The following is a 22501-nucleotide window of genomic DNA, read 5'->3' as shown; positions in this document are numbered from 1 at the left end:
GAATTACAGGAAGAAACTGTTGTCAGAATGGGCACCACCTCTCTGGGTTCCTGAATCCCAGTCCTACATGCATTCTCTCTGCTTTTAGACAATAGTTCTCACCAATATCATTATCTTCATCTTCCTTTTCCTGTTGGGCTCGAAAAAGGGTATTCTTTTCCTATAGTAATGACAAGGAGATCCCAAACAAAACAATGACACATCTACTTGGAACCAAAACAAATGTCAAGGTAACTCATTGTGCGTCAGATGAAAAGTGGAATGATAAGAAAGCACACAAAACAAGACCAAAAAAAAAAAAAAAGAATTTATATGAATTCTCTGGATGAATTTTTGAATTTTCAATCATAAATTATCTTAGTGATTTCTGATTTTCACCAAAAGGGCAAATATGAAGGAAGCACTGAATAAATCAGCAAATATCTGATGTTTCTTCGCAAATGATAATTATTTTTCCCTGACTTCCTACTACATGCCAGGTATCATGTGAGGAACTTTTCAAACATCACCTCTGGTCTTGCAGCAGTCTAAGGTAGAAATTACTTCAACCATTTGTACAGGTGAACAAACGGAGAGAGATGTGTGAGGCAACTTGTCAGCACCGGGATTAAAACTTCTGTCTGATTCTAGAGCCAGAAACCCTTTCACTAGGAGACAGACCATTATCCTGACAACATTCCTGATACATACAGCATGCAGATGTTATGTGAAAAATCTAGAACACAAAATCAGACACATTCATGCTCCATTTGGGTTTTACTTTCTACAAAAATGTTCACATTTCATTCTTTGCCAGTAGTGTGGTGAATCCTTAATAGCATGAGCAGCAGGCCTTACTTAAACAGAAAGTCAAAATCTGCTCACAAAGAAACCTTGCCTTCAAATTTTAAAAATTTATTTAACATCATGATCACTACTGACCCTTTAACTAATTGATTCCATCTGACAAATACAGTCACACTGTCTCCTATTGACCTCTGCTGGACAGACTGCTGGTACTGTGTTCCCTTCCCTGTGGGCACACGCGACATTTCCCAGATTCCTCTGATCAGTCACAGTGTTTTATTTTGCTATCACTCTTCCTCTCTTTCCCACCATCATTCTAAACTGGAAAATTACCCATTTGAGTCAACCCCCTGAACCTATCCCCAGGCTATACTCACAAGGGTCATGTCTGTTCCCATTGTAATGCTACCACCAGCCCCTTTACTAAATGAGTATTTGTCTTGACACTGACCTAACCATCACAACATTCACCATAAAGCCCAAGCCACTAGCGTCCCCCAGGCATCCCTCCCATCAATGGAAATATCCACATTAGCTCTCGTTACCTAGTTCTGCAGACTCAACCCAATTACACAGAAACCACCTGGTTCTTATTTTGTCTGTGAAACCCAAACCTAATGGATAGATCTGGCTAACTCCCTAATCTTACTTCATTAGTCTTTTCATCATGTGCTCCCCCACAATTTTCTCCCATTCTAACCATCACCCATTCCCTCTGGTTCAGCTCACTCTCACTGTAGATGCTGGAATGATGTCCAGGACCTCACAGGCTCCCTTGTAGATGATCTCAGGTCCTTGGGAGGGAATTAGAAAAAAAACAGCTACAGAGTGGGCCTAAGTCCCATCCACACCCCCACTACTTTTTGGGGAAAGGTTAATCATCTTTTAGATACCATCCCAAAGAATCTGCCACCAGGACAAAGAGCTGTGACTCCACACAACAGTCATGTCAGAGTCGCCGCTGAAGCAATTCAGCTTATCCCTGGACAACATCACCGCTGGCCTCGAGCCTGTGACTTGCCATTTGTGAGAAACCGGGTACACTGTCCTCCACAGTCGCATCACCTAACCATGGTGGGAGGCGATGGCTGCTTCGTCCCAGTGATCTAACTAACCGGCAAGGCTTCAGAGGTGAACGGAGAAATCACTTGCATTACTGCCATAGTCCTAACACCACCAAAGAAAGATGACAGTTCTGGGACTTCTTCTGGTGGATCCCTGAAGGCCTGTGAAGTTGGGCACATAGATGGATTCAGCCTCCAATCTCTGTCTTTCTGTTTATTTTCACAGGTATCTCACCAAATGCCTCTGGGATGCACAGTACAGCAAGTGGCAAATGTCACCAAGTCCCAACCGATGGTTTAGCTGGTCATTGATGAAGAAATGATGACTGAATAATGAGTGAACCTGATGAAGTTGTTTAGAGAGAAAAGGAATGCTGCTTCTCTCCTTGACAAGAGGAGGACTGACAGACTTTCTCCTTGTCTGATCTTTAACAGGCTCCCCTGAGCGCTCTTCTCGTCTAGGCCTCATCCTTTGTTCTCTGTCTTCAGCCTGTCCAGTCAGTTGTAGCAAGAATCCTCCCCTTCTTCATATCTGATCACCTGGCCTACCCCGCAAGAATCCCCCCACCCTGATGTCGCCTCTGGGTAATTTTCCATCGACTGACCCCTCACCTGCTCTTTGGCTATAAATTCCCACTTGTCCTTGATGTGTTCCAAAATGAACCCAGTTCTCTAGTGAAATCTCTTCCCCATATTGCAAAAGTTTAGGAATAAAATCTGTTTTCATCTTTTTTAACTGGTGCCTGGCTCCAGCTCTCTTTTCACAGGACAGGTGGTCATAAGGAATATTAATAAACTTCGAAGACCGAGATGCTTATGTGTGCATCACTTCATTTGACAGCCATTACTGATTATCCACCCGAAGGCAGTCACAGTGCTGCATGGTGAGGCTAAGGGGTGGGGAGAAGCAGAAAAAGTGTCACATCATGAAACGGGTAATCTGGTGATGAGGAGAGACCTTAACACATGATCGCACAGATAACAACATTACTATTATGGTAAATATTCTGAAGAAAGGGTACATGGAACTATACTGGGATAGTCAGGGAAGATTTCCTGGAAAAACTAGGACACTTAAGCTGAAATCTGACTATTCCGAGATTATTTGGTGTGTGTACTAGTATAAGGTTGAGGGCACAAACCTCTTATTGAAAGGGAAAGTGACATATTAAAGGAACTGTAAAAATGCCAGTGTAGACTAGTCACAGAAACTAAAGAGATAATAGGGACACAGGTATTGAATAAACCTGAAAAGATATATAGGGAATGGAACATCAGGACTTTCTAAACCATCTTAGAATTTGCAATTTAATGAAGAACAACTGGACACTATTGTACGTATGTGCTGAGCACAGTACCTCTATCAGGGTAAATGCCCAATAAATGAAAACCTTAGAAATATTTGAATCACCTTGAAGTGTCAATGCATGCTATTTGCCCTATGCATAAAATAAAATCCATTTATCAGTCATTTTTGGCCCTAAGGTGGCCAGTGGAGGGGAAAAAAAAAAATCACTGGAAATCCCTGTCACATTTCTGTAATTTAAATGTCAGAGAGCATTCTACTGTTGTAACATTACCTGGGAAATGTAAAATCTAGATAATGTACATCTAGTTGGTAGTTTCCATAAACTGTTATTAAAAAGTCAATCAGCCAAATTTGAAATGAAAATGGTATTTACGTCAGAATGGTTCTCAGCCATCAAATGTGAAGAATTATTACTTGACATGGGACCCTCCCAATTTGGCTATTTACTTTTAATTTTAAAAGATATCTTAATAGTTCATGTTTCACAGTTGTTGTTTTTTCATTCTTCTTTAAGGAGTATACCAATGGTATGAAAAATGTCCCCCCAAAAACCCAAATTTATTTTTCTTTAATGAAAATAGAAATTTAAATTTATTTGAAATTTAGAAAGCATTAGTAGAGAGCTTTAGGAAGAGAATCCGTCTGCTCCCTCTGGGTATTTACTTACATCCACAAGAGGGAAAATACAATGTCCACTGTATTATCCAAATTCATAGAGTTAAAAGCTCTCTATGGTCCTAATCGCCAAAAAATAGAATAGAACTAACAGTTGGAATATAAGCTACATAGCACAATGACAAAAGCAGTGGTTCTCAACCTTCCTAATGCCGCGACCCTTTAATACAGTTCCTCATGTTGTGGTGACCCCCAACCATAAAATTATTTTCGTTGCTACTTCATAACTATAATTTTGCTACTGTTATGAATTGTAATGTAAATATCTGATATGCAGGATGTATTTTCATTGTTGGCGACCCACAGGTTGAGACCCGCTGGATTAGAGCAATGATAATAAAGCAGCTACTAATTTATTGAGCACTTATTTTAAATGCTGTGGTTGCAGCATTTCACTTAATCTGAGCAACAGACAGGAGACTAACACCAATCTCTTCAAAGATGAGGAAGCTAAGGTTTACAAATGTGAGAGAGCTTGCCCAGTGGTAAACAGCTAGAAAATTGCAGATCCTGCAGTCCAATGGAGAGAGCCATGATTTTAACCCTGATATCATATGTACCTCATAGGGTGAAAATAAAGTTACTGTCAAACTGTCATTAAGAGATATACCTCAGGTGACCTGCATAGCAGGAATTAAACCATACTTTCTCATGTATTTTTAACATTTCCTCAATTCTGATTCTCAAGTAGAATGGATATTTTATATCAATAATGCAGACAATATACTTTTTAATTTTAACTTAGCTTTGATATATATATATATATACATATATATATATATGTATATATATATATATATTCAATAAGTATTACCAGTTTATCTCTTGAAAAAGGCAAAGAAAGCAATAGTTAAGATTACGTGAAAGTCCACCTTTGAAGGAGCTGATCTTTAATGTTTAAAACATGAGAAAAAGAATTTCAAAAGAATAATTTCTATTTCATGTTTATGATTACCTAATAATCTCCTACTCATCACATGGCATCCAAATAGACAATCAAATGTTACCACTTAAAAATTAAATGAAAAATATGTGAAATTAGAATGTTAAAGAAGATGCTGAATATCTACAAGTTTCTGTGAACTAAAATGAGTTCTCAAAATTGGAGCCTGATTTCTAAAGGCAATGCCTTTATAAAGAAAGAATCAGATTATGCTAACAAAGACCAAAGCAAACATGCATAGTTGAGAAAACGGAAAGTAAGGTACAAAAGGTCCTGTGTTTGAAATGGAAACAAATGTCTTTGCAGATCATTTCAAAAATACTCTCCTTCCTAAGCAATAAAGGATGTCAGACTGGTGGCAGTGTGAAGTACAACTGGATGTATCAAATGCATGCCACCAGATGGCATCTTAAATCAGATAGCACATCCAGAGATCAGGAGTTAATAACTGCATTTCCAAAATGGAATCAAACCGTGAATTCCAAGTAGATTTTTCATATTAAGATGTCTGGCACTAATCATAATGTACAAAGAAACCAACAGTTACTTTGTTTTAAATATAACAACAAAAGGGAAAAGAAACTATAAAGAAAGGCACTATAAATAAAGTGGTGATTTTGATATTGATTTTTAAATATCATTTAAAATGGAGCTATAAGAACATGAATTCAACTGTAGCTAAATATTAGCTTCAGTATAAAAAAAAGTACAGATTTTTATATAGCTGATAAGATTCTCTGTAGAGAAAAGACTTTTATAAAAAATGAAGGTTGTAGCTTTTTGAGGGGTTAGATTTTAAGGCTTCTGATGATAAAGGTTTCATAATATTCAATGGTTTCTTTACTCTCTTGACTTGTGTATGGTAGCACAGCAAACTCATAGGAATTGGTATCAATAGTAAATTGAGTTATCTAGACTGTTGCATTTTTTAAATTTTGTAATAAAATTATATATATTAAAAATAAAAAATATATAAAAAAATGGAACTAGCCCTAACCGGTTTGGACCAGTGGAGAGAGAGTCAGCCTGCGGACTGAGGGGTCCCGGGTTCGATTCCAGTCAAGGGCATGTACCTTGGTTGCGGGCACATCCCCAGTGGAGAGTGTGCAGGAGGCAGCTGATCGATGTTTCTCTCTCATCGATGTTTCTAACTCTCTATCCCTCTCCTCTCCTCTCTGTAAAAAATCAATAAAATATATATTTTTTAAAAATGGGACTATAAGAGAAAAAGAAAGTTCGGTCAATAAGTTTAAGTTTTCTTCATTTTTATGTACAATTTTCCTTCCCATTGAACCTAACTCTTTCACAGGCCTTTATTTATTATAAACATGATGAAGGACAGTTCAGAGCAGATATAACATTAAGAAAAAAACATTAAGAAGAAAAGCTTCCAGAAAGAATAAAGCAGGTCAAGTTTCCTTTCATCTACATATACTAGAGGCCTGGTATAGAGGCACAAATTTTGTGCACTGGGGGTGGGGTTCCTCAGCCCAGCCTGCACCCTCTCACAGTCTGGGAGCCCTTGGGGATGTCCGCTCCTATAGGGAGTGGGCCTAAGCCATCAATTGGACATCCTTAGCACTGCTGTGGAGGTGGAAGAGGCTCCTGTCACCGTCGCTACACTCGCCAGCTGTGAACCCGGCTTCTGGCTGAGTGGCACTCCCCCCGTGGGAGTGCACTTACCACCAGGGGGCAGCTGCTGTATTGAGCATCTGCCCCCTGGTGGTCAGTGTGCGTCATAGCAACCAGTCGTTCTGGTTGTTCCACCGTAAAGGTCGCTGGGCTTTTATTATATAGACTAGAGGCTTGATGCACAAAATTCATGCATGGGGTTCAGTCCTTGTAGCCCCAGCTGCCTCTGCCAGCCCTCACAGCCCCTAACAGCCTTGGCCAGCGTTCACAGCCCCGGCCTCATCTGGATAGTTATCTGGATGGTCGTCCGGAATGTCGTCTGGATGGTCATTCTGCTGTTCGGTCTAATTAGCATATTAACTCTTTATTATATAGGATGACTCATGAAGTTTCAGTTCCAAAGCCTTGGTGTCCAAACCTTGAATATATTAAGGAATAGAATGAAACAATGCTATGTCTAAAACTCGCTGATAAGTGGACCACAATGTGTAATATGATCAGAGATTAATCACAAAACACATTATACACCACGCTAAAGTCAAACAGTAACCGTATGAGAGCCCAGCTGCAATGGCTCAGTTGATTGGAGCATTGTCCCTTGCACTGAAAGGAGATTTGTAACCATTTTGAAGTTTATTCATGGATCATGATTTCTATACATACACAATGTCTTACATATATCACTTAGAGTTTAATCTTAGGAAAAATTGGACTCTCACGAGCATTGTTTTTTCTCCCCCCCGCTCAATAGATGGACCTAAGTCCATTCCATGGACTCTCAGGTCGCTCATGAGGCCATGGTCACTGGATAATCCTGGTGGGGAGCTGGACAAAATCAAAACAGGGAGAGAATCTATTTGACACCAAGACAAAATCAGAGCCAGGACTGAAAGCTGAATGGCCTTCTCTGAGGACATTGTATATGTATATAAATCATTTTAACAATAGCAAGAATGTGTGCATAAGGTCATTTAATTAATATTTAAAAGAATATATTTTATATGCCAAGATAGTCATTTTAAATAGTGATAAAGCAGCTGCCGGAAAATTGAGTATAATTTTTTCCCTTACTGAGCCACCAATTAAATGACAGATTCTTCTATGAGAAACTGTTCTGATAGATTCATGGATTTTATTTATCCAGTTATCTCAAATGTCCAAAATATTCCACTTAAGACAGAAATCAACAAATAGCTATATTTATGAGAAAAGAACAAAATAAAAAGATAACTGCTATTTAAATGATTACACATCCACAAACATATATAAATACATATTCTGTTTTAGAGGTTCCTAGATATTTCGATTACAATACTATCATAATTTACTATGAGCAAATCAACAGTGCATTTACATTAAAATTATGTTGAAATACAGGAACACCCATAAATCCATGTCCTCAGATGTTAACATTTAATAGGAAAATAGCATGAAACAAATATACATATATATGTGTATATATATATGTGTGTGTGTGTGTATATATATATATACATATATATGTATATACATATATACGTATATACGTTAGTCCAATATTGTTAATTGCCACATTGTATGAAATTTAATGAATTAACTTCTACCCCTAAGTAGAATGGGCATGGACATGGTTGAACTGCCTGGGCTTTAAACCCAGTCCTGACACTTTCTGTCTGGGTAACCTTAGATAAGATAATTTCCCTGAGCTTCAGTTTCCTCATTTGTAAAATGGAGCTGATAACAGTACTTCCTTCATAGGGGTGTGTGAAAACTAAGTTAAAAAGTACAGAATTTACAATAGTGATTAGCAAAAAACAAGAACTGAACAAATGTTAACCTTACAACAAAAACAATTCATTAATTTGTCCCTCAAAAAGCTATAAAACCAAACAACTATCATCTACTGTCTTCATAGTTTCATATATAAAAAGAAAGCAATCTCATTAAAATGAAAAAAGTTATTTCACTCTGGACCAGGGAAAACTTTGCCATAGACCAGTACCAGTATTTGGGAATGTCCATTAAAGACCATAAACATTACTGGCTCACAGGAGAATAAAATCGATGAAGTCTGAAATTATTAGGGATACTTCAATGAAAAAGTAAAATATGAGATGAGATAAGATTGGAAACATGGACTTAATGTGGGCAGATAAAGAAAAATGCATCCATATTTTTCCTTTGAGGTACCTAAGAAACATGTCTTTCCTTATCTGGAAGCATTTCAGTATTGTTTGAAATATTACTTCTCTTAATACCACAGTAGTATTGATTACAATATATTTAAATGTTCTCCAAAATCACTAGAATATTATGACTGCAATGGTTAACTTTCAGACTTTAAGAATAACAGTTCTGCCCTGGCAGCTGTGGCTCAGTTGATTGCAGTGTTGTCCCAAGCCACAAAGGGTCTTCGGTTGGATTCCCAGTCAGGGTACTTGCAGGTTGCGGGTTCAATTCCTGCTCTGGGTGCCTACGGAAGGCAACCAGTCAATGTTTCTCACTCACATTGACGTTTCTCTTTCTCTCTCCCTTCCTCTCTCTCTGGAATCAATGAAAAACATATCCTCGGGTAAGGATTTTAAAAAAAAAAAAGAATAATCATTTGGAGAATTTTTATCTTCCTATGAAAACAACTACAGGCATTACTTTACCAATGGTGCTTAGACACTTCACTACAGTATTTGTGAAAAGTACTGTTTCATGGAAACTGAAGAGAACAGGGTACACTGTGTCTTAAAGCAAAGTATCTGTTCCTGCTATTATAATGTTATTGTTATGACTGTCAAGCGTTTCCTCTGGGTTGTATGTTTATTGATGTTAGATCATTACTGACTTGTACATTCACACAAGTGCTGAATTACTATGGCTCAGCTACTCTTAATATAATACTGTATTCATTACCACACAATTCACTGACAGATGCTTTTGATCCAAATCTTCCTTTTTTTTCTTTTATAAATTGCCCCAGCTGTAGCTTTCTATACTCAACTCTCAGAGTACTTGTAAAACAATATACTATGAAGGTTTTCCACTGGGAAAACTGTATGGATCTATAAACTCTATGCCCTAATATGCTAATTAAGCACTATTGTTTTGTCTTGCCTCCCTGTATTATAACAATTCATTTTTATTTAAAATACTAGAGGCCCGATGTACAAAAATCGTGCAAGAGTAGGCCTTCTTTTCCCCGGCTGCCATCAGGCACCTGGGATCCGGGCTTCCCTCACAGCCCTGGCTTCATCCAGAAGGATGGTCTAATTAGCATATTACCCTTTTATTATTATAGATAATAAATTATAATCAGTCAAAATAATTTCTTCCTTCTGTTTCTTGAGAACTATTACAGCATTCTTAGTATGTTTTCTTCAGGAATAAGCAAGAACAAATTCTAGTCAAATGAACTTAAAACGCCTGACAGTTTAAGCCTTAATGCAGAGGTAGAACAGTGTAGGTAATATGGTGTAACAGCTAAGCATGAGTTACACAGATGGGTGTGTGTTCCAAGCAAGGCTGTCAGCTTATTAGCAGTGAACCTCAGACCGGGTACTTTCTACCAGTGGTTCCCACAGTGTGGTCCCAGATCAAGGGCATCACCACCTGGGAAACTGTTAGCTATTCACATTCTCAGGTTCAACTCCAAACCTACTAGGTCAGTAACTCTGGAGGTGGGACTCGGCATCCTGTGGTTCATGAAGCCCTCCAGGTGATTCTGATCCGTGTTCAAGTTTGAGAAACACTGACAAACTCCGAGACACCCTTTCCTCATTTGTAAGGTGGGTTTCCTAAGATCAACCTTGCAAAACCAGAGTAAACCGTTTAGGGAAAAGGACTTTGGCTCTCACACAAGTACTTTTTATCGTTATAATAATAATATTAATAATAATTATTATTATTAATCAAGGGCCCAAATTAAGGGAAATAAGAACATCAAAATGATGAGCTGCTTCCACAGGCTGGGACTAAAGTGTGCTGACAGCCAGCAGTGGGCCGGTTACCAAAATAGGCCGCTGGCTACAGGGCAGGCCCCGAAGATTTGGCCACTGAATTCACAAGTGGGCAAAATGCCTCAGAAGTAATATTTTATCCCCATATAAACGAAGGCCGTGTTGCTTTGATAGTGACAAACGATAGTATGAGGAGAATAAACAGTGACCTTTTAGGTCTCAAAAGACACTGGATTCTTAGCCGCACTTAGCTCTCCCCAGAGTAAAGGCATGGGGAATTCTCCTAATTGACGTCAGCTGCTGTAAGGGAAGGAATGCCGTGACCTTAAACTTGGCCACTGGTCCACTCTCACATCCAGGAACAAAGCCAGAGGGTTCTCCTGGCAACTGCCTGACATGCTAAATGGCAGGCGCAGCCACGGAGGGAATCCTCTGCTGCCTGAGGGACAAATCCCCCACTGCAGGAAACAGACAAACCGGAGAGATTAGCAGTTTGCCCAGCTGATGCTGGCCTATCCCCTCAGCTCAGAGAGCAGAACATTTCTAAATCACTGTATTCAGAATCCTCAGCTGCTGGACTGCCTTGGCCTTATAAATGAGGAAAATGTTCTCTGCTAAGTCAAAGGGAAAACAGGAAAATATGAGAACTTCAAGGAGAAGTTAGACAGAAATTAGACAGTTAGAAATTAGACAGCTGCGTAAACCATCTTACTGTATTCCAGAAGTCTTGATAATATTGATTAATCGGACATTTTAACTGTCATTTTTAAAAGGCCCTGTAATCAAAATCGGATCCAAGCCTCCTACCAGGCCAAAGTCATCATCTTAGTCCCCTGAACAAGCATGAGAGGTTCATAATCAACCCCTCTCCCTCTCACTGCACACCCCACTCCACTCTTCTCATCTTACCTAGCAGGCTATTCTAGCCACACTATGTGACTATGTGTCTCCTCTGCTCAAAGACACCCCCCCACTCTTGACTCCCCAGTGCTGGTAGAACAGAGTCCCAGTGTTTATGTCCTACCTCTGGGAGACTAATACCTGGCCCTGGCCGCCCAAACTCAGTCCCACTCCTAGCCCACCCCACACACCCCTCTGAGATCCTGAGAAGCCACAGTAAACCTCCAAGAGCACCCCTTTCCACTTTACAAAAAATACCAGTGCCTTTAATATGCTGTTGTCTCTGCCCAGAATATCCTTCCCTAGTTTTTTCACAGTAAAACTTTACTGGTCACACACCATCCCATTCAAATAGCATGTAGTGCCAGGCCTGTGTTGGCTTCCCTGCCTTCCTTTTCTGAGTTCCCACGCTAGTTTGTAGCTGCCTCCATCATAGTTCTTAACCAACTATACAGTAATTCTCCCTTTATGTATCTGACCCCCAACTAGACGACCGTTCCAGTCAATGCCTATGTCTCCTGTGTTTTATCACTCCCAGTCCCTACCCTTCCAAATGAGTGCTCAATCCAGATTCAGGCCAGGCACAATCCCAGCTGTATGACAGTTTAACTCCAAGATGAACTGTAATAATCAATGGGCACTGACTGCCATAGACACCTGAACCATTTGGAAGGTAGGCAGTCCCTTCGGCTTTAAATTAACTATATACAGCTGGCTACCTCTTAATTAGCTTGAATAAATTCAGGCCACATCCTTTAATTTAATCAATAGTTTGACGTACATATCCTTGGGCAAATAGCTGTTTGAGTTTTCTTATTACATTCTAAGCCCTTGGAGAGCAGAAACCAGGTCTTGTCCAACTATGTATTACCCACAGCACCTGCACCAGATAAATGTTCAATAAAAGGTTGTTAAATTGAATTCCCAGAATGAGTGGTGTCTTAGTTTGGGCTGCTGTTAACCCAAAACCGCAGACTGGGTAGCTTAAACTACAAACATCTCCAGAGCTATGAGGCCAGACAGTCCAAGATCAAGATGCTGGCCCACTCAGTGTTAGGGGAGGGCCCTGTTCCTGGTTTGCAAATGGTCATCTTCCTGTTGTGTCCTCACTTGGAGAAGACAGAGAGGCTCTCATCTCTTCCCTTTCTTCTAGGGGCGCTAATCACATCATGGGGTTCCACCCTCATGACCTTGTCTAGCCCTAACTGCTTCCCAAAGGCCCCATCACCAAATAACATCACCTTGAAGCCTGTGGCTTCAACACAGGAGTATCGGGGGACAAAATACTCAGTCCATAGCAAGTTGCCCTATTGATATTCCACCACATCTTTTAATGTTCCATTTGTGTATTTGCAAGGAAACAAAGATGTTCAATTCAGTTTTTAGAAAAGAGTCAAACAGGGAAAAGGCATTCCTCACAACATGCCTCCAACACAGAAACACAAACTTCAGACATTCTAATCAGGCAACTTAGTTTGGAGAAGAGAGCACAACGTGCCTTATCCTCCCTTGTTTTGAATGGGGACCCATAGCTGATCCCATCTCTATTCCTAAAGGGGAGGTTACTGCTAATCTAATCCCCTGCTCCAGGAGGGGGAGGTACACAGAGCTTCCTCTCCTTCTCCAAAGCAACACTTGTAAGGAGCCAGGTTGAGACAGGCAGCTTCTGGTCCTTCTGTTTTCTCCAAACTGAAGCATACTGAATTTTAAGACAAAAATTCCTAAATGAACACAAACCTTTCACTTGATGGGAAGGGTGAGGAAGGAAGATGAGGCAGCTTTGTACATTTAAACATTAAAGAAATGCTAAAGGAATGAAATAATGCCCAGATTTCAAATAAGAAGAGCACTCATTCTAGTTTGGTTTTTGTGGGGTTTTTTTTTTTCTTAAAATGGAGGAAAAACATACTCATAACTTCTCTCTAAACATTTGAGAGTAAAACACTTTTATTAATAAAAAATGTAGGAGGGAAGGAGTAGACGGAGAGGTGGGAGGGGTGTATAATTATAAAATATTTGCTATTTGTTTCATTTGAGAGTTTATGTATCTACTACCCTTAAAGTTGAATTCCACACCAGAAGTTACTGGCCAGTTTCTACCAGTTTTAGGAATCTGACATATGCGGGTGAGAGACAATTTTAATACCACTTGCAAAGTTCCTTATGGTCAGACTTAAGGCATTTCCTTCCTACTTTGAAAGTTCTTGCTTCTTTCCTCTTAATCTTTTTTTGAAGGTTCTCATTGGTAACTATATTATTTCCCCTCTTCTCTCCTCATCTCTCCTTCATTCTATTTCATTATCTTCCTTTTCTAAATTGTTTCTTAAGTTCTCCATCTTCCTAAGTGTAGAATTCTGAACTACATCAAAAATACTCTACCCTGAAGATTTTTAAATGTCAACTATGCCTTTTATTGCATAGCCTAGCGTCAATAATTAAATATAACATTACTGATTCACTTATCCAAACAACAAATATTCTAAGTTTAAAAAGAAATATATACTGCTGGTTCAGCTGTAAAGATAAAATAAAACCTCAGAACACATTCCTACATCATAAAATTGTATCAATAAATTAAAAAGTATCCTGAAACACAGAGAGATTGTAATTTTCTCTGACCAATGCACCCTGCTTCTACTGCACAATCCTCCATGTTTCAGCTTTTACTCAGAAATTCATGGTTGGTATATGAAGCTATGAATTTAATTTCCTGTTGAATTCTATGCAAAAGATTTTCCCCCTTTTTTATCCAAATGTTAAAATATATTCTCTTTTTCTCCACTCCCTCTGCCACTTTTATTCCACATCCTTGTACTCCCAGAAAAGAGGGAAAGAGACCCCTTCCATAGACTCCACAGGAGGCTCCCGGGGATCCTGCCTTCATTGTGAAAACCAAGCACTCCTTTGGAGAAAGGTGTTTCCTGCCTGGGTTCCATTTGATTAGTGCTACAGATTCTGTGATGTCTCCACAGCTACTTTTGTCACTATCTAAAGAAACTGTGTTTTTTTCCTCCCTCCAGGGAAAGTAACACATAATTGAGTCCTGATTTTCAAAGTCTCTCAAAATTTGCCAAGCTCTCCCCTGGGATCTCACTAGAAAGAACCAGGTGTGATCTTTACTGAATAGGAGGGCAATTAGTCTAGGACTTCAGAAAGGCTCTGGGATAGAGCATCATGACTCTGACTGTTCCAGAATCCTCCCTATATGTTCCTTCATGACAAAGCCTCATCCAACAGAAGAGCCGACGGCATCCCAGAAAATACACTTCCCTAAATATCTATTTTACATGTGTCTTTTTAGCTATAATGATCACCTCCATTAACACCCAATGGACTCATTAGTGAATTTAACATGAATTCTTTATTAAAAATCACGCATTATCATGTGAAGTGGAGGAAAAAAAACCTCATAATAAAATATCAAGCCATTCACTCTTACCCAAAACAAATAAGCTTAGTGATAAAGTTGTCATGTAAAGCTTATATATTACCCTTAATTTATAAGGGGAATGTATAGTCAGTTTTTAAAGTAATTTTTTTTGCTGGCAGATTCCAAACTAATATTTAGTTACTAAAAAAATTTGTATGTTAGTACCTAAAAAAGTATAGCATGTTCACATTTGTTTTGTCTTCATATTTTAACAGTGTCAATGAGTTGGAGATAACAGTGCATAACTCCATTTTAACACATGGAAAGGGGTTCATAATGATAGCGGCTGGTCCAACACGAAGTTAACACAACCGGAGCTGATTTCTCCTGCTGCCTAGCTCCAAACACATTTATTATTTTCCTGAATTATAAACAAGAAAAATAGCATTTGCCAACAACAACAAAAGTAAACATTGTCCATTTCTTTGGAATAGAAATCATTAGGGACGTTTTGACAAAAGAAAGTCTAGTCTGATATTCAATAGAGTTTATCTTTCTCTTAACTGTCACATTCAATTGTACAACTGGAGGCCAATAATACAAGTGATGATGATCTGGAAGAAAGAAGCGGTCAGCAGTGTAAATGAAATATGTTTAACTGTCCCCTTTATTTTGAAAGGTCAATTTTTGTCTCTAAATAAGTGTCCCTTTCCCAGGATGATGACAATTAAGAAAAAGAACTGTTTCATAGCTTCTCTAAAAATGAAAACTTGCAAGTTTACTAACTCAACAAAGGGTAGATCAAAAGCTCTAATATTTGATCCTCTATATCCATACAAAAATTTTATGACAAGATTTAATTATTGTGGTCTAAGAGAAGTTACATTCAGGCAAAATATGTTTCTGCCCTTTAGAGGTAACAGAACAAAAACACTCACAAATTAAACACCTATTTTCTAGGCACACAATGCTATAGAGAGGAGAGGCATTTGGCCTTCTGTCTCAACCTCAGGGGTTCTCTAACTCTAATGTGCATCAGAGTCGCCCAGAGGACTTGATAGAACACATGGCTGGACCTCACCCAGGAGAATCTGACTCAGTGGTTCTGAGGTGGGGCCTGAGAGTTTACATTTTAACAAGTTTCCAGGTGGTGGTGGTGATGATGATGATGATGATGATGATGATGATGATGATTATGTGAGTCTCGGGATGACACTTAGAGAGCCACTGCTTTAACTCAGTCTGTTACTCAACCACTGTGGAAGCCTCAATATGATATGTCTAATCATTCTAGATGAATATCTTGTGTGTTGTGTGTCAGTTAGCTTTACTGACAAATAATATCATTTCTTAATTAAAGTATTACTTTAGAATATCTTCATCACCTCTAAGTTGCACACCATTTTTTAAAGCATCACAAAATTATAGATATTTAATACATTAAAATATTTTTATATATGTATCATATCTTTAGTTCTTAGATAACTATGCTATTTGAAGACTTGATGTTAAAAACAACAAAGTATGGATGCAAGTGGCCAGTCTCCATCCTTAGGTCTTACCTGTGACTGGTGCATCGATATCCAGCAAATTTTTTTCCTGTCGAAGAATGGAAGCCCCCTCTGTTATTATTCTCAATGCAACACTCTCTTCCAGCCGGCCCTCCTTCATGAGATGTGCCTTTAAGATATCCACACGAGGTTTCCCATCGTTATCAAACACTTCCTTTGCTGTAAGCCGGTGACTTGGAGGAAATGGGACAGCTGAAAGAGAAAAAGTCAGAATCCTACATTAGCCAAAACTCAACAACAAAAGATTCAGGAATAACCACCAGATATCTATCCTAATCACTAACCACCTATTAGAGTATTTTTAAAGTTCCCACATTAAAATGATCAAGGGCCCTCAAGAATTAAAGACTTCCTTTGATTCCAGATGTAATATAATTGCTTGAAAGGAAGTTGGCAGTTATTTCTTGCATCTTAAAGATGCTGATTGACTTAATAAGAAAACAGGATATGTGCTTCTATTAGGCAAAAATCAATTCAGCAAAAGAAAATCTTTCCTATAGATCCAACCATAACCAACTTGAGCAAAGACATTTCTCCACTAGAAAGCAGGCTCCTCCACTGAGACTGGAGAAATGGGAAAAGCTCTGGAGACTAGATCGCCCCTTCACCAGGAGTCACATCGCTGAGTAAATGTACAGACCAGCCGTGGGCAAACTACGGCCCGCGGGCCGGATCTGGCCCGTTTGAAATTAATAAAACTAAAAAAAAAAAAAAAAAAAGACCATACCCTTTTATGTAATGATGTTTACTTTGAATTTATATTAGTTCACACAAACACTCCATCCATGCTTTTGTTCTGGCCCTCCGGTCCAGTTTAAGAACCCATTGTGGCCCTCAAGTCAAAAGTTTTCCCACCCCTGGTATAGACTCACTGTTTAAGGGGAGAACAGGAATCTGAGAGCAAAAAGGCAAAAATGAACAGCACCAGCATTTGTGTGTGTATGTACTGAAGGAACATCATGAACAGTAAGAGGACAGTATGATGTCAGGAAGGAGACACAGGTATTTAGGAATATGGTACAATGACAACCCTCTCACCGTGCAGACCTACACCCAGCCATTCCATCTTCCACACCCCCAGGCCTTCTTAACAGTAAGAAGCTCTCCCACAGCTACTGTCATTCTTCACATCGGTGAATACATCCATTTCTCCACTCATTCAGCTGGAGGATGTTCAGTAAACAACTACAATGAACCATGACAGGACTCCCAGGTCCATGGGCAGAGGTGGTATCATGAATATTATATTTCTGTAAATGGTCAATACACTCCTTCAGGAAGGGAAATTCATTCTCTATTTCACATAAGGGTTCATTTTTGGACTACTCAAATCTATTAGAAATACCTGAAAGGTGCCTAAACACAGCTTCATCTAATTTTCATCTGCCATATGCATTATGCCATATGCATAAGAACATCCCCTTATGACGGTTCCTCTCTGCAAAAGTACACCTGATATTAAGGAATAAACCTGGCCCTCAAAGAAGCAAGAATGATGGTAGATCTAGGCCAAGAAATTCTGTGCACTCTAATAGCACAGATTAGTTACGCAAGAGAAATTAGAACCACTTAAGTGAGAAGAAAAATCAGGAAATGAACCTGTACTAATGGAAGCAAGTTTGATTTTCCTAACAATCCAAGCATATCTACTTAACCTGCTGCCCAAAACAAAGTGGCAGTGGCACACTCCATGGAACAGCGTGTGGCTTTTGTGGTCAGACAGACCTGGGTGCAAGTCCTGGCTCTGCTCCCTCACCAGCTGTATGACCCTGGGAAAGTTAAACATCTTCCTATGGCTTCTGTTACCTCTCCTGTAAAGTGGGGATTATATCTACCTGACGATTGTTATAGTAACTAAAGCAAATAGTAATAGTAGCCAATATTTATAGAGTGTTTATTTTATGCCAGACAATGTTGGGGTAATAAAGTCAGAACAGTAAAGCTGTAAGATGAGTAAGACCTATGTACATGTGTTTATATGTAAACTTATTGAGTCCCCATAACATTACCGTAGGAGAGAAACTTGATGCGCAAAAATAGGAACGACCTTGTCCAAGATAAGCACCTACAGATGTATACATAGACCCACTGAGTATAATCTCTGACGGTCTGATGCCAGTATTACTGTGTTAACTACTCTGCAGTGTTTCCTAGAAAGTACTTAAAACAGTGCTGGAAAAAAAAAAATGAGCAAGTCACATTTTAGAACTGAAATTCTAACAAATACTGAGTGGTGCTTCTTATAAAGACTACTTTATTTTCAAAAATAATTTTAATGACTGATAGTAGAATAGCTTTGTAATACAGAACATGATATAAAATAAAAGACAAAACGTATAATTCCAAAGCATACTGTGAAATTTAAAAAAATTAAGCATCAGACGAAGAGAAGAAAAAAGAGGAAATCTGGTCATTCACCTTGAGGCATCTGGAGATTTTGTTCATCCCGTTTCTTTGTCTACCTCCTTTTTCTTGCCTAATACATACCTACATATCTTTTTTAAGCAAACATAAAACCATTGCAATGGCCACAGTTTTTTAAGTCTTCATGTATGGTTTGAAATTAGAAAATACTGGCAAGTCCTCAAAATTTCCCAGATATAGGATAGGGGTGGAAAGGGGAAAACTTCAGAAGGACACACAGGGTAAAGACAAGAGCTGATTTATTTTTTATTTTTTTAGTGACTTACCAAGATATGAGTTGGACACTGTGGAGGTTTAGGTGACTCTGCAAAACTGTCAGGAAGAATTGTAGGAGAACCAGAGGGAAGGAGGCTGATTTACTGACAGGCATATAAAAGCAGTGGATGTTTGCCAGGCACTCGCTGGCCTTGCTGAACTAAGGAGACCAAAGGATTAAACCTGAAATAGCCCAAGCATTTAAGAAGTGAGAGGCCAAAGGAGAGCACCCCAGGGAGGCATCACCTTCATGAAGTAGACTTTCTCCAAGTCCCTAGACTCTCTCCAAGGCTAAGATCGCTGCAATAACAGATGCTGCACTCTGCACAGCAGATCTCTTACCTCCCATAGTTGCTTATCCTGAGGTAACTGGCTAAGGCAAAACCGCCTGCTCTGAGATACTGGAGCTGGTTCCAAGTAAACAGGAGCACGAAGGGAGAGAAAAGACCAGTCAGAAGCTCTGTTCCCAAATGGATGGTAGGGGCACTGATGAGATGGGCGCTTTACCAGTGAACCAGATGCACGGCCTGCAGGGAACCAAGATGGGCAGCAAGGATGCCAAAGATCAAATGCAGAGATGCTGTCAGTGGAGAGAAGTTTTCTGGCACAGAAATAAGAGTGGGCTAATATTTGTGTGTTTGTGCACCCTTTGGTTTCATAAAGAAAATACCAGTCTTACAAAGGTCACATTTATTTGCTTTCCCTGTTCACCTGGACTCCTACATGCTGACCGGTGCCAAATATTGAGCAGAAGCTCCTTAGACTGAAGAAACCAATGTGCTTAGTAAACACTTCTTTCATTAACTTGTAAAAGTGGCTATGCTTGATACAATAAAATCGGATTCCCCTTCCCTCCTTTGCTCTGAGTATTAGCACCTGCTTCCATTGCTACATTAGCAGGCCAGGACTCGAAGAATTAAGTTTGTGTGTCCTAGTAAAAATTCAGAAATACTTGTTGATATTTGGGCTGAAGCTTTCCAAAAACGATTTTCTGATAATTACCTATTAAGTACAGAATATGGTGTTATAATAGACTTCTTAGCAGCATTCTAAAAACAGAAACCCTCTCAGCTTTCTCCACTTCACGATTCCCACTCAGGTGTTCCCCGCTCCCCTCAAATACAACAGCAAAGTAACTAAAATTTGGGACCTATAAGTCCTTGACTGACTCCTAACACAAACCATCACAGAAGCCTTTAAAAGGCAAACAATATACTTGACTAGGACTGAGTTTCCATGTCAATGACTATGGAAATCTGGCAGAGTCTAATTCCCAATGAACTGGATAAGATACCACTTCTTTTCTATTTATTGTTGCCACCAGAATTCATCTACCTGATATAGAAACAGGTTACAGGTCTGGGAACCAAAATCATGTGCATCCAATATTGGCATCGATATAACAATGACTGAAGTTATTGGCAATTATTCATTCACCAGGAGAACAGCACATTTCAGGTCAGAAAGCCACATAGCCATGGCCTGAGTATTCCTAGCCCTGGAATATGGCTGACTGTGGGGACCATACCTGTAGGAGGAGAGTCAGGGGTCTCCTCCTACAACCTGGGCTGGGTCAGTTCTAGACAACCACAGTGTCCTCCGCAGCCATTCTGAGCCACGTTAGCCACTACTGAAGGGATTCCTATTATTTGATAGGAAATATTCAAGAGCCATTGTCAACGGTGATGCCTTCACTGAGAGGAAAAGCAGGAAAGCTGCTGCCTGACCTCTCCCCAGAAAGGCTGTCATAAATGCTGACAAGAGAGAATCACATAACTTCAGAGAACATTTAGCTGAGTGATTTTTTTCAAATCTTTGTTTTGCTTTCAAATGATGTTTTTTTTTTTCTCTCAAATAAAATGAAATCTGAAAACTCAAGTATACCCAAAGGGAAAAAGAACCAAAAGCAGCTTGCTTGCCTCCCTTCTCCTTTAAGATGGCTCACAAAATCTTGGGGCTTTTTGTGACAAAATTAGAAAACTCCCAATTTAGACTGACCCTTGGCCTCTCTCATATTAAAGAGGAAATTGAAGCCCAGAGAGAGGATAAGTGAACTGTTCAGGGTCAAAAGCTGCATCAGTGGCAACACCATCACTCATCTTTCCGTCTCCTGGTTTGTATTCCAGCACTTTCCCTTCTAGATCTGCTCTGGCCAATACGGAATTGACTAGACAGGTATGGCTGTTCAACATGTAGAAAATGGCTTGTCCACACTGAGATGCACTTCAAGTCTACAATAGGCACAAAATTTACAACACCACAGACCAGGAAAAAATGTAAAATATCTCATTAAATATTTTATATTGATTACACACTGAGATAATAAGATTTGGTAGATACTGGGCTAAAGAAAATGTATTACTACAACTAACTCCAGATATTCCTCTTTACTTTTTTAATAGAGCCACTGGAACTTTTAAATTTGCATAAATGGCTTGTATTAGATTACTGTTGGCCAGTGCATCCTTCTCAACAAGTAAATGAGAACAGAATGAATGGAAATTGTATTCTATAATCTTTCTTCTTTTCCAGCTTTGGTTGGTTCCTGTAAAACTTCCAACAATCTCAAAACTGGCGGCAGAGTGGAACTGCCTTTAAAAACGAACGATGCCCAGGCCCATCTCCTGGAGATCCTGATTTGACTTGGCTGGGGTGGGGCCAGGGCAGTGGCATGTTTTCAAAGAAATCCAGGTATCATAATGTAAAGTCCAGATTGAGATTCGCTGACCTATACCTTAAGTAAAGGCATATAAAACACCAGGTAGTTCCAGATGTATCACAGAATTGTATACCTGAAACCTACATAAAATTTTATTAACCAATGTCACCCCAATAAATTCAATAAAAAATAGAAAAAAACACCAGGTGGTATAACCTCCCAACCCCCCGAAACATGGTCCATGTCAATCAACCACAGCAGATGTAATGTCTTTGCAAGTCCAGACATGTCTATTTCATCCCTCCCTGTAATCTGAACGTGTGCAGGAACCGCTCTTGTCCCATATATCATGTGGCTACTGTCTGCACAAGGGCTGTCTAAGATCTTAGGTCAGCACATGTTAAGAGAACAGCTTAAGGATATCACATGTCAGAGGCAACTTAAAACAAATTCTGGCCTGATGTCCATATTGACACTCCTGCTATTCCCTCCTGGTCACTTGTGTATGTCTCAAACTATGATTCTAATCAAACCATGTTGTTTTAATCAATCAATAATCAAGCACCTATTAAGCACTTATTCACTGCTAGGCAGTGAGCCCTGTGAGAAGTGAATGGCAGAGGACAAACATAAGCAGACCAGACTGAAGAGCTTACGATGTGGTATAATTATTAGTGTGTGCTTGAAATGGCTGGAAATGTGTTAAACTGCAAAACCAAAGAACAAAATTTAAAGAAAATAAGAGATAATGTAAGCACTAAGAAAAAAAAAAAATGTCTTTATCTACCTTAACCAGTTAACTGCCATGCGTCCTAAGCGGAAACCATCCCCATTTCTTCCATATGCGCCGGAATATTTACGAATTTAAGTTACCTTAAATTTTCTTTACAAACCCAGAGATGTCACTAACAAGTCTGATTTTAAAACTGGGCGACCAGAGTTGATATGCGAGGTTTGTGGCTATCAAGGTGGGTGGCATGTGGCGGA

General features: G+C 39.3%; 1 protein-coding gene across 3 annotated transcripts in view; it reads right to left on the bottom strand.

The window, feature by feature from the left end:
• Positions 1 to 22501, bottom strand: part of PPP3CA (protein phosphatase 3 catalytic subunit alpha) — a 314581-nt gene that overhangs the window by 142583 nt on the left and 149497 nt on the right. For all 3 annotated transcript variants that reach the window (XM_081085595.1, XM_081085593.1, XM_081085594.1), the window contains exon 2: positions 16168 to 16368. In XM_081085595.1, the coding sequence (XP_080941721.1) occupies positions 16168 to 16276 (109 nt within the window). In that variant the 5' untranslated portion in view covers positions 16277 to 16368. The remainder of the gene's footprint in view (positions 1 to 16167; positions 16369 to 22501) is intronic.

This window comes from Myotis nattereri (genome assembly GCF_964212035.1).
Source record: "Myotis nattereri genome assembly, chromosome: 1".
NCBI lineage: Eukaryota > Metazoa > Chordata > Mammalia > Chiroptera > Vespertilionidae > Myotis > Myotis nattereri.
The sequence above is the reverse complement of the archived record's forward strand: the minus strand, read 5'-3'. Positions and strand labels throughout refer to the sequence as shown.